Consider the following 14,016-nt stretch of genomic DNA (forward strand, 5'->3'; position numbering starts at 1 on the left):
GAAAGAATTGTCAGATCTCAACATCAGAAGGAAGCAGAGCATATCAGCAATCAGCTCACAGAAAATGTAGGGGTGAGCTTGAAGTTTATTTTGGTTCATGTGAGGTACTGTTACTGAGTAGATCATCAAATTCCTAAAAAAAAAAAAAAAACCCAAACAGGGTTAGTGTATCCTCCTTTCTTCACAGAGACTTCTCATGAATTTGAATAAAGTGAAGTACAACTAACATTAGCCACCAGATGCCATTTCTCACCAAGCATATAGCTAATCTCCTGAATTGGCTCATGGAGTGCTAAAAGAGCTAGCAAACATCCCTTCTTATCAAGCAATCATATACGAATATGGAGGATGATCCTATTGTCATGATGATTATGATCCTATTTAGAGGCCTTCATTCTAATCACAATGACTATACTTTACTCCTTTCATATGTAATGTTCTGCTAGTGAAATATTGTTAAATCATATAACTAAAAACTACTATAGAATAAACTATTTTTGGTTTGGAACATACAATTAAAATTCTATGAGTAAAATCCATAGATACTAGATCTTTGTGTTTGAATTGATCTATATCAAGCTATTGAGGGTGCCTTTAGTCTATAGTTTGGTAAAATAAAAATATAAAGGATATAGATTAGTGTTATATAGAGCTGTATTTTGAGTGAAAAAGAGATAAACATCCATAAAAGGAATAGTAAAGCATACACTTTTAACACAGAGAGTGGAAAGAGATGAAGTTGGATAAGGAGAATCCAACTAGGTTGTAGGTTGTGGTAAAACATTCAAGCTTGATACTAATCATCAGAGGAAAGAACTTTTGAATGGTTAAAAGTACCAGATTGATTTAGACAGATATATATTTTAGTAAGTCGATGCCTGGAACCTGAAATTTAAGAGTGGGAGTGGAAAACCCAACAAGTAAAAACAGCAGTGAACAAGTTAGGGGACATATTTTGGAGATAGAGTTAATAGTAACTGGTTTGATACAGTGGAAGAAGCACTTTCCAGAAGTCAAAGTAGACAGTACAAAAAAAAAAGTACGAAGTCCCATTTCTAAAGCTGCCTCCCCTTAATGTAGGACAGTGAGAGCATCTGCTTCTGTTTCTTTATTTACACATAAGCAAAATGGACTAGATGAGGAGTTTTTAAACTCTGGATTACGAATTATGTAGCTGATAGATGTAAAACGCCATGTGAAATGGCTAGGTGAAATGTGAAATGGCTAGATGCCATGTGCAAACGCCATGTGAAATGCTAGGTTTGTTAAGACTCTCATTGTGATATGTTAGCACAAAATATGTAAGAATCATTGTATAAGATTGTTTACCACCGAGATCTCTAAACTGGAACTTCCGGCCCAGGGTCTTCAGAAATTTCCAATAATAATTCAGAAGTTTGTTTCCCTGAAGTGAAGGAAGAGGCATGGGATCTTGATCTGTCATTTTTTCACCTTATTATTTCACGTAAGCCCGTAAAATATTCATTTATCAGCAACTCGGAACAATCTTATTTACGAATTGGGCCTATGATGCCAGCTCAGTATGACTACTCACATTTCTATCTTTTCAAAGATAAGATTTTTTTAGTAGTGTTGATTTGATAAGTTCTTTATGGATTTTGGATACTAGCCTTTTATCTGATAAGAACTTTGCAAGTATCTTCTCCCATTCTGTAGACTGTCATTTGGTTTTGTTGACTGTTTCTTTTGCTGAAATTTAAAATAGATCTAAATTTACAGAAAAATTACAAACATGCTACAGGGAGTTCCCAATACACCATACCCAGCTTCCCTTATTATTAATATCTTACATTAATATCTACATTTGCCACAATTAATGAGCCAATATTGATACATTATTGTTAACTAATGTCCATACTTCTCTTTTCAGATTTCATCAGTTTCCCTCTAATGCTCTTTTTCTATTTCAGAATGCCATTCAAGGTATCACACTGGCTATGATGGTTTCACAGACATAACTTGCTCTCAATAGCATTGACAGTTTTGAAGAGTACTGTTCAGGTTTTTGTAGAATGTACCTCAATTAGGATTTTTCTGGTGTTTTTCTTATGATTATATGGGGGTTATGGGCTTTTAGGAGGGAGACTACAGGGTTAAAGTGCCATTATTACCACATCACATCAAGGGTATATACTATCAATATGACTTATAACTATTGATGTTGACCTTAATCAACTAGCTGAAATAATGACTCTCAGTTATCTCCACTATAAAATAGCTTGTTTTATCCCTTTACATGATAAATCTCTTGGAAGGAAGTCACTATGCTCATCCTTGACTGAAGGGGTGAGGAGTTATGTTCCACCTCCATGAAGGTGGAATATCTACATAAATTGTTTGGAATTCTTCTGCATGGGATATTTGTCTCTTTTCCAAATCTACTTATGTTGGAATGATATTCTATTTTATGAGTATATCAAATTGTGTTTATGTTAATCAATTGGTGGGCATTTGAGTATAACTTTATATCTATCTTTATAGCAGCACCACACCACACTGTCTCGGTTATTGTAGCTTAGTAGTAAGTTTTGAAATCAGAAATGTGAGTTCTCTAAATTTGTTCTTCTTTCCAGATTGTTTTGGCTATTATGGATTTCTTGAATTTTCCCACAGATTTTGGAATCAACTTGGCAATTTCAGGGAAAAAAGAGCCAGCTGAGGTTTTGATAAGTATTGCACTCAGTCTGTGGATTATTTTGGAAAGCATTGCCACCTTAAAAATATTAAGTTTCAGTTCATGAACATAAATGCCTTTAAGTTTGTTTAGATCTTCTTTCCTTGCTTTCATTGATTTTTTTTAGTTTTCAACATACAACTCTTACATTTATTTTGTGAAATTCTTTCTTAAATATTGTATTCTTTTTGATACTTTTGTAGATGTAATTGTTTTCTTAATTTCATTTTCAAGGTCTTCATTTCTAGTTTATAGAAATACGAATGTTTGTATATTGATCTTGTATTCTGTAATGTTAATTCAATATTCAATACTTTTGAATTTATTGACAGGTTTCATTATGTGGCTTATCTTGCAGAAAGCCTCATGTGCCCTTAAGAACAATGTGTATTCTGTTGTTCATTTGAGTGTTCTATAGATATCTATTAGATCTAGTTGCTTTGAAGTATTTTTCAAGTCTTCTGTTTCCCTGCCAAACCTTCTATTTATAGTTTTTCTCCATTTTTGAAAGTGGGTTATTAAAGTATCTATTATTGTCAAAATATCTGTTTTTCCCTTCAGGTCTGTCAATTTTTGCTTTACGTATTTTAATTCCCTATTATTAGATGCATGCATGTTTGTTATTACTGTGAGTTTCTTGATGTGCTGGCACATTTTATTTATTATTATAAAAAGTCTTTTTGCCTCAATAACAATTTTCTTTAATGTATTTTGTCTTACATTAATATAACTAATCCAACTCTCTTTTGGCTGTTATTTACATGATCTATCTTATTTCATCATTTCACTTTCAAATGATTTGTCTTTAAATTTAAACTGTACCTCATATAGACAGTATGTATATCCATGGACACTTGGGTACTTGGGTTGCTACCATAGGGAAAGGATATAACCTCATGATGCAGAATCAGGAGAAATTCTCCCTAAAAGAAGATTCCTTGTCCTGATTTCACTTTTGGAATAACAGAAAAGAAAAAAAAATCCTTCCTAAGAATGTAAAATCATAGCCTAAAATCAGTTATGTAGCTAGACTTCACACTATGTGACCTATGAATCCAGGCTTAAACTTTAAAGTTATAGAGACACCAAGCAGAGTCAGAGGAAAACTTCTTTAGAAGAACCTGTTTTATTTATTTAAAGATTTTATTTATTTATTCATGAGAGACACACAGAGGGAGGGAGAGACACAGGCAGAGAGAAAACAGGCTCCATGCAGGGAGTACAATGTGGGACTCAATCCTGGGATTCCAGGATCATGCCCTGGGCTGAACGCAGATGCTCAACCACTGAGCTACCCAGGCATCCCTAGAAAAACCTGATTTAAATCTAAATCCCAAAGAAATCCCACAGAAAAAAATTCCAAAAAACATGAGCTCACATGAACAAATTACTTATTGAACAGAAAAGTAAATAAGTTACCATGTAAATGAATAAAACAAAACAACAAAATCTGCAACTTGCTCCCACAGAGATATTGGAAAATTTTGTAAATTTGAATAAATGTAAGACAACATTAGAAATTTAGCGTGGATGCGGGAAGGGCAAGATGGCGGAGGAGTAGGGTCCTCACCTCACCTGGCCCCACCAACTTACCTAGATTAGTTTCAAATCATCCTGAAAACCTAAGAGTTTGACCTGAGATTTAGAGAGAACATCTGGAATGCTACAGAGAGAAGGGTTTTCACTTCTAACAAGGTAGGAAGGCAGGAAAAAAAAAAAAAAAAAGAATCAAGTGGGGGAGGGGCCCCGTGAGGAGCCAGGCTAAAGCCAGGCAAGGAGCCTCTGGGACAGGAAAGCCCAGCTGCAGAGAAGCCCGAACTTTTAAAAAAATTGCACTGGATTCTTCCCAGACCGAAAGAAGCTCAGCAGCGAAATGGAACAGAATAGCAGGAGGGGCAGTAGAGCCTCTAGTCTCCCAGGGTCACTTATAGAGGAGGGGAGCCCAGGGGAGAGCGCCCCACACAATGCGGCCGATCTCGGTAAAGGACTGGAGCACATGCCCCGTGGGGCCTCTGGAGAAGCCGGTCCATCAGGCGGCAGCTCCGGACAGAGAGGTCTGTGCCCTGCTGCATTCGGGAGACACAGCCGGGATCAAATTTCTAGCAGCACAGGCCCCGTTTTCCAGGGCACCAGGGGACACAGCCCAGGATCCCGTGCTGCCCCAAGGACAAACGGAGGCAGGGAGGGCACAGGGCAGCGAGGACTCTCCTGCTGCCGGGCTCCCTGAGCTGTGCAGATCAGTGCCCCAAAGCGGCCCCTGGAGCATCCAGGCCGATGCCGCCTGGGAGTTGTGGTAGTTACTGTGGGAGCTGACTCCAGAGATGGAGAGCTGGCTGCCGCCAGTGTTGTTCCTCTTGGTGTCACCATGTGCCTCGGAGGGCAAGGCTCCCAGGGAACTGGGGCCTCACAGGATAAACAGCTGCCACTGGACCCGGCACCTGGCAGGGGGTAGGGCAGCTCCCCCCAGGTACACACACCTGAGAGTCAGCACAGCAGGCCCCTTCCCCAGGAGACCAGCAGGAAAGACAGGGGAAGAGCAAGTTCTTAACCAAGCAGCCCTGGAATGCTCCAGGGGAAGTCGAGGGATTTACAGTATATAGCACCAGAGGGTACCTTTTTTTTTCTTGCTTTTTCCAGTACGACTCATTTTTATATCAGACTATAAATACCCAATTTTTCTTTCTCTTTTCCCACCTTAACTACAATATTTTACCACCTCTTCATTTTCAAGATTCTTCCTTTTTAACTTTCATATTTCTACAATTACAGGTCCTAGATATATTTGCCACTTCTACATTCCCTTCAACATGCTCAACTTAATTTTGGGAGATATACAATAGATGTTTTGTTTTGTTTTGTTTTTTTCTTTGTATTTTTTTTCTTTTCTCTGCCTCATTTTGTTCTACAATGGCAGAATTAATACCTTCTAAAACATGACCAGTATGCACCCAGAACCAAGTTGTTTACTGTGCTGGTTCATTCTGTGAGATTCCTCATTCCCATTCTGCCCCCCTTTTTATCTCATTTATGTTTTAGTGATCAATGTTGGGGCACTCTGCAAGTATTTCTGGTTTATATAAATCTGGAACTGAGCATCTTCTACATACAGAACTTAATATACTTAGAAACAAGAGGATGACCCTCTAAAATGCCTCAGGTAGACTACATTCTTCCATCACTACAACGTTGTCACCACCATCTCCAGTCTCCACTTTTTTTCTTATCCTTTTTTTTTCCTTTTTCTGTTTTTTTTTTTTTCCTCTTCTTCTTTAGGATTCCTGGCTTTCTATGTTTTACTACTTTGTTTTAAAATTTGTTTTTCACTTTAGTGGTCCTTTTATTTTGTTCTGATCTTTGTTTTCAATTTCTGATCTCTGACCTCAGCAGAATCATCTAGGGTGAAATTTACTTAGTTCGTGGTTCATATTCTTGACACAGCCTGCTCATACAGCCATTCTGCACTGAGAAAAATGACTGGAAAGAAGAACTCACCACAAAAGAAAGAATCAGAAACAGTACTTTCTGCCACAGAGTTACAGAATATGGATTACAATTTGATGTCAGAAAGCCAATTCAGAACCACAATTATAAAGCTACTGGTGGCTCTGGGAAAAAGCATAAAGGATTAAAGAGACTTCATGACAGCAAACTTTAGAACTAATCAGGCTAAAATTAAAAATCAATTAAATGAGATGCAATCCAAACTGGAGGGCCTAACAATGAGGGTTAATGAGGGAGATGAGTGAGTGACATAGAAGACAAGTAGATGGCAAGGAAGGAAGCTGAGAAAAAAGGAGACAAACTGCTAAAAGACCATGAGGAAAGTTTAAGGGAAATAAATGACAGCCTCAGAAGGAAAAATCCCAGTTTAATTGGGGTTCCAGAGGGCGTCGAGAGGGAGAGAGGACCAGAAAGCATATTTGAACAAATCATAGCTGAGAACTTCCCTAATTTGGGGAGGAAAACAGGCATTCAGATCCAGGAGATAGAGACATCCCCCCCTAAAATCAATAAAAACCATTCAACACCTCGACATCTAAGACTGAAACTTGTAAATTCCAAAGATAAAGAGAAAACCCTTAAAGCAGCAAGGGACAAGAGATCCCTAACTTATATGGGGAGAAAATATTAGATTCACAGCAGACTCTCGACAGAGACCTGGCAGGCCAAAAAGGGCTGGTAGGATATATTTGAGGTCCTAAATGAGAAGAACATGCAGCCAAGAACACTTTATCCGGAAAAACTTTCATTCAGAAGAGAAGGAGAGATAAAGAGCTTCAAGATAGGCAGAAACTGAAAGAATATGTGACTGCCAAAACAGCTCTGCAAGAAATGTTAAGGGGGACTCTGTAAAAGAAAGAGGAAGCCCAAAGAAATAATTCACAAAAACAGACACTGAATAGGTATTATGATGACAATAACCTCATATCTTTCAATAGTAACTCTGAACGTGAATAGGCTTAACGATCCCATCAAAAGACACACGGTTTCAGACTGGATAAAAAAGCAAGACCCATCTATTTGCTGTCTACAAGATACTCATTTTAGACCTAAGGACACCTAGTGCCTGAAAAATGAAAGGTTGGAGAAAAATTTACCATTCAAATGGTCCTCAAAAGAAAGCTGGGGTAGCCATCCAATATCAGATACATTAAAGTTTATCCCAAAGACTGTAGTAAGGGCTGAAGAGGGACACTATATCACACTTAAGGTGTCTCTCCAACAAGAATACCTAACAATCATGAATATTTATGCCCCTAATGTGGGAGCTGCCAAGTATATCAATCAATTCATACCAAAGTTAAGACATACTTAAGTAATACTAATACTGCAAGACTTCAAGGCAGCGCTTTCTTCAAATGACAGATCTTCTAAGCACAACATCTCCAAAAACACAAGAGCTTTAAATGATACAGTGGACCTGATGGATTTCACAGATATTTACAGAACTTTACATCCAAAAACAAATGAATACACATTCTTCTCAAATGCACATGGAATTTTCTCCAGAATGGACCACATACTAGGTCACAAATCAGGCCTCAACTGATACCAAAAGGTTGGGATTGTCCCCTGCATATTTTCAGACCATAATGCTTTGAAATTAGAACTCAATCACAAGAAGAAATTTGGAAGAAACTCAAACACATGGAGCTTAAAGAGCATCCTGCTAAAAGATGAAAGGGTCAACCAGGAAATTAGGAATAATTTAAAAGATTCATGGAAACTAATGAGAATGAAGATACAACCACTCAAAATCTTTGGGATACAGCAAAAGCAGTCCTAAGAGGGAAATACATTGCAGTACAAGCATCCCCCCCAAATTGGAAAAAACTCAAATACACAAGCTAACCTTGTACCTAAAGGAACTGGAGAAAGAACAGCAAATAAAACCTACACCAGGCAGAAGAAGAGAGTTAATAAAAATTCGAGCAGACCTCAATGAAATAGAGACTAGAAGAACTGTAGAACAGATCAACAAAACCAGGAGTTGATTCTTGGAATGAATTAAAAAGATAGATAAACCGTTAGCCACCTTATTAAAAACAAAAGAGAAAAGACTCAAATTAATGAAATCATGAATGAGAAAGGAGAGATCACCACCAATACCAAGAAAATACAAACGATCTTAAAAACATACTATGAGCAGCTATACGTCAATAAATTAGGCAAACTAGAAGAAATGGACGCATTTCTGGGAAACCACAAACTACCAAAACTGGAACAGGAAGAAACAGAAAACCTCAACTGGCCAATAACCAGGGAGGAAATTGAAACAGTCATCAGAAACCTCCCAAGACAAAAGTCCAGGGCCAGATGGCTTACCAGGGGAATTCTATCAAACGTTTAAAGAAGAAACCATACCTATTCTAAAAAAGCTGTTCCAAAAGATAGAAAGGGACAGAATACTTCCAAACTTGTTTTATGAGGCCAGCATCACCTTAATTCCAAAACCAGACAAAGACCCCACCAAAAGGAATTATAGACCCATATCCCTTATGAACACAGATACAAAATTCTCAATAAGATACTAGCCAATAGGATCCAACAATATATTAAGAATATTATTCACCATGACCAAGTGGGATTTATCCCCGGGATGCAAGGCTGGTTCAAAAACACTCGTAAAGTAATCAATGTGATAGATCATATCAACAAGAGAAAAAACAAGAACTGTATGATCCTCTCAATGGATGCAGAGAAAGCATTTGACAAAAATACAGCATCCATTACTGATAAAACTCTTCAGAGTGTAGGGATAGAGGGAACATTTCTCATCATCTTAAAATCCATTTACAAAAAGCCCACAGCAAATATCATATCAAAGAGGAAACACTGGGACAATGAGACTGAAGAAAGAGAAATTAAGGAGTCAATACCATTTACAAGTGCACCCAAAAGTATAAGATACCTAGGAATAAACCTAATCAAAGAGGTAAAGAATCTATCCCCTAAAAACTACAGAACACTTTTGAATGAAATTGAGGAAGACACAAAGAGATGGAAAAATATCCCATGCTCATGGATTGGGAGATAAAATTGTGAAAATATCAATGCTACCCAGGGTAATTTACACATTTAATGAAATCCTTATCAAAATACCATGGACTTTCTTCAGAGAGTTGGAACAAATCATCTTACGATTTGTGTGGAATCGGAAAAGGCCCCAAATAGCGAGGGGAATATTGAAAAGAAAAGCATAGCTGGGGGCATCACAATTCCAGATTTCAGGTTGTACTACAAAGCTGTTATCATCAAGACAGTGTCATACTGACACAAAAACAGGCACATAGATTAATGTAACACAATAGAGAACCCAGAAATGGGCCCTCAACTCATGGCTAACTATTATTCAATAAAGCAGGAAAGACTATTCACTGGAAAAATGACAGTCTTCAATAAATGGTGCTGGGAAAATTGGGCAGCCACGTGTAGAAAAATGAAACTAGACCACTCTCTTGCACCATATACAAAGATAAACTCAAAATGGATGAAAGATCTAAATGTGAGACAAGATTCCATCAAAATCCTAGAGGAGAACACAGGCAACACCTTTTTTGAACTTGGCCACAGCAACTTCTTGCAAGATACATCTATGAAGGCAAGGGAAACAAAAGCAGAAATGAACTTTGGGGACTTCTTCAAGATTAAAAGCATCTTCACAGCAAAAGAAACAGTCAACAAAACTAAAAGACAATCTACAGAATGGGAGAAGCTATTTGCAAATGACCTATCAGATAAAGGCCTGGTATCAAAAATCTATAAAGAACTTATTAAACTCAACAGCAAAGAAAGAAACAATCCAGTCATGAAGTGGGCAAGAGTCATGAATAGAAATTTCACCAAAGAAAACATAGACATGGCCAACAAGCACATGAGAAAATGCTCCACATCATTTGCCATCTGGGAAATACAAATTAAAACCACAATGAGATACCACCTCACACCAGGGAGAATGGGGAAAATGAACAAGACAGGAAACAACAAATGTTGGAGAGGATGTGGAGAAAGGGGAACCCTCTTGCACTGTTGGTGGGAATATGAACTGGTGCAGCCACTCTGGAGAACTGTGTGGAGGTTCCTCAAAGAGTTACAAATAGAACTACCCTATGACCCAGCAATTGCACTGCTGGGGATTTACTCCAAAGATACACATGCAGTGAAAAGCCAAAACACTTGCACCTCAATGTTTCTACCAGCAATGTCCACAATGCCAAAATGTGGAAGGAGCCTCAGTGTCCACTGAAAGATGAATGGATAAAGAAGATGTGGTCTATATATAGAATGGAATATTACTCAGCCATTAGAAACGACAAATACCCACCTTTTGCTTCAACGTGGATGGAACTGGAGGGTATTATGCTGAGTGAAGTAAGTCAATCAGAGAAGGACAAACATTATATGGTCTCATTTATTTGGGGAATATAAAAAATAGTGAAAGGGAATTAAGGGAAAGGATAGAAAATGAGTGGGAAATATCTTAGAGGGAGATGGAACTTTAGAGACTCCTAACTCTGGGATACGAACAAGAGGTAATGGAAGGGGAGGTGGGCTGGGAGATGCGCACTGAGGGGGGCACTTGACAGATTGAGTACTGGGTGTTATACTACATGTTGGCAAATTGAACTCCAATAAAAAAATATTTAAAAAAGAAAAATTAAAAAAAAAAGAAATTTAGTGTGGAAATAAGATGTTGTCAAATAGCATTAAAAAGTTTGGAAAAAGTAAAAAAAAAAAAAGAAAATAGGATGTCCAATAATGAGAACAACCACTGAAGTTATAAGGTAAATAGATGAATGAATAGCATATCAGAGCATTGGAAGGATCTGCATAGCTAAATTCGGTTCACTGAGAACACTAATGAGTAGAGAAGTCACTAGGAAATTATATACATATACACCAAACTGACTCACAAAGAAATAGACAATTTGAATCGTTCCATAACTTTTAAAGTAATTAAATAAATAGAGAACAACAGGCCTAAATTAATCTACAGGCAAATTTACCATACATTCACAGACATTAGCCATCTACTTGCTAGGCATTAAAAATTTGTGTTATCAACAAACATAATGGTTTGAGGAAATATATTATTTTAAATTGGGATTCAACTAATTAAACTAATCTCTCTAAAAATATTTTTACCCAATCTAGGAGTTTATTAATTTTACTTTCTATTTTGCCTTTTTCTGTACCTAAAATGAACTGTACTATGTGTTCATCTCTTATTTCATTTTTATACTTTCACTATAGTGTCCAGTGAAGGGAGTCCTAAAACTTCTGCCTGAGATTTGAATCACATTTGTTTGTCAAACTCCCTATGCAATCTTATAGAAAGCAGGTAAAATTAATTAAATTCTGTGAGTCAAATTTAGTTACTTGTAATCAACATTTACAAGGAACTATCCTAAATTCTACAGATATAGTTCTATATGGAGTTTATTTAAAAAAGGATTTTATAAATTAACACAGTTTGATATTTCCTTTGATAAGTTTGATATTTCCTTTTATATGTATCCTTGTATTCATTAGATATTGTCTTGAAGAATTTGTGAATGATTACTCATTAGCTAATATTAATCAGAAGTAAAGTATTAGAAAATAAGACACTGAAAAATCGCATCCTACAATACCATAAGACAAATATAAATATATTTAAATAAAAAATTTTTATCTTTCTTTTCAGAAGACAAATACCTTGTTTGAAGATGATATTAAACCTGAAAATATTACAAATCAATTTTGTATACTTCTAAATAATATGCGCATCTCATTAGCATAAGGGTCTTTGATAAGTCTGTTTACCAATTTCTGACTCTCAATATTATAAGTAATGGTCAAGTTGCTCACAACTTTTTCAGAGCTACCTATTTTGTAATATGCATCCTACATAATAGAGTGAAAACCCCACATGTCTAATACCAAAACCATTATCCATTTTTTTCTGTTTCAGGGCGATGCATGCAATCTTATGACCATCTGCCATAAATCAACAGAAGATAGACATTCCTTTACACAATATTTATACCCCAAGTTGGTACTCACAGCTGGAGAAAATCAGTGGGCAGGAATGCTCATCCATAGGGAAGTTGTGCAGCTGCAGCTGGCACTCTGCATTTATGGTGAGCCTGCAGGAGAGCCAAGGATTACTCCTGAGGTCAACCAGGAGAAACCCAGAAATGTCCCAGGTCAAGGTCAAGGAACAGTCACTTTACCACAATTGGAGAGTGGGAGCATTGCACTTAACTCACTTTTGGCAGTGGTGCCATCCATTCAGGGATACCATTTAGTGGCTTTTGTGTCATTTTGTTCTAACTATTGGTAGCATAGAGAATTTCAATTACTAAAATTCCAAACTATGACTAGAAAAATAAGCCAAGTCAGAGAGGAGACAAAAAACAAAACAAAACAAAACAAAAAAACCCTGTTATTTTATATGTCTTCATCTTCAATCTGTTTGATTGAATTAAAACCTTCTTCCATTTTGAAATTGGTGTATTTGTCTAACTAGGTATAATGCCAAACTAATCTACCTGTAGAAGGGACTTCATATTTGGACAACTCCCTCATTTGACTAAGGAGGTGGTGGCTATACAAGTGTGTATACACCAGAAAACACTGCGACCAGAGTTTCTATGAAGGATGCTAGCATAGGCCATGCCCCCATTCTGAGGCTCATCTTCGCTTCAAAGTCTCATCCACACTCTTTTAAGACTGATATGGAAACACCTGTTACAGACTCCAGCTCTCTAAATGTAATCCATCAGGAGAGTTTCCTGCTGTGGATTTGTTGCTGTTGTTCCCAGCCTGCCAAAATTATTATTTCCCTGAGCGTTGAAATTCTCTAATCTTCCACTTCTTTCTATTTTAATCTATTTTATTTTCTTTCTACTTTTATTTGTGCTGTGGATATTTGTTTACCATTCTGAGTTACACATTTATCTGCAAGGCCAAAAGTCACCTGCAATTAATAGCTCAAGTACTGAATATGGGGAAAAGAGAAAAGAAGTCCCCAGGGGGTGGTGGTGGGCTTCACTGAGCCAGGAAGACACATGTGTCAGAAGAATTAGAGAAGTAATCTTCTCCTGAGGCATGCTGACTTTGCCATGCATTTGAGACACTCAGTAGGAGGCATCTTATGGGCAGGTGGCTCCAAGCATCTGGAGCCCAGAAGGGAAGTTCTGGGTTTGAAGTAGGCATGTGGGAAACCTCAGCATAGTAGTGGAAATGGATGAACTAAACCAGCAGGAGAGAGGAACCTGAGTGAAATAATGAGGAAGTCCTGAGGCAGAAAGAGCAGAATGAGAAAAGGCAGCACAAAAGCAGGAGCAGGAGATACAGGGAGGAGCCACGGCGCTTCAGAGGTGGTAAGAAAAAGTGTTAGAAGAGAGAGAAAATATCTAGTGCTCCTAGATAGCACTAAGCAATGGGGACAAATTGTCTGGGGGTACTGTCCTGATCCTAATCTCTAGACAACAGAAAGGCTGGCCCAGGTGCAGGGATGTTGGTATGTGTGGTGTATTACAGTTGGGTGTGCAGTTAGTCTTGGATCACTCTAATGGAAAGAATTCTAAGAGATACAGACACAGCTTTAAACTCTGGTAACACTAGTTCCTAGTGATCTTTGGACAGGCAAGTCAGTTCACTTATTTGAAGTGCAGTTTCTCTTACCTTCCCCAGTTTTGTAAGGACTGCCTGACCCCCAGGAAGACTCATTACACTGTAGCTGCCACTTCTATTAGGGATGCACTAGGGAATGTCTTCTGTGCTCTTTTTTCCCTGTGGTCTTAAATTTGGCTATGATTATATTTGTTAAGTAA

General features: G+C 37.5%; 1 protein-coding gene across 4 annotated transcripts in view; it reads right to left on the minus strand.

Annotated features, from left to right (window-relative positions):
• The window catches only part of GABRG3 (gamma-aminobutyric acid type A receptor subunit gamma3), a 686,820-nt gene that overhangs the window by 333,566 nt on the left and 339,238 nt on the right, over positions 1-14,016 (minus strand). For all 4 annotated transcript variants that reach the window (XM_077868328.1, XM_077868346.1, XM_077868336.1 and 1 more), the window contains one exon: positions 12,242-12,324. In XM_077868328.1, coding sequence (XP_077724454.1) covers positions 12,242-12,324 — 83 coding nt within the window. The remainder of the gene's footprint in view (positions 1-12,241; positions 12,325-14,016) is intronic.

The sequence above is a fragment of the Canis aureus genome, chromosome 2 (assembly GCF_053574225.1).
Source record: "Canis aureus isolate CA01 chromosome 2, VMU_Caureus_v.1.0, whole genome shotgun sequence".
Taxonomy (NCBI): Eukaryota; Metazoa; Chordata; class Mammalia; order Carnivora; family Canidae; genus Canis; species Canis aureus.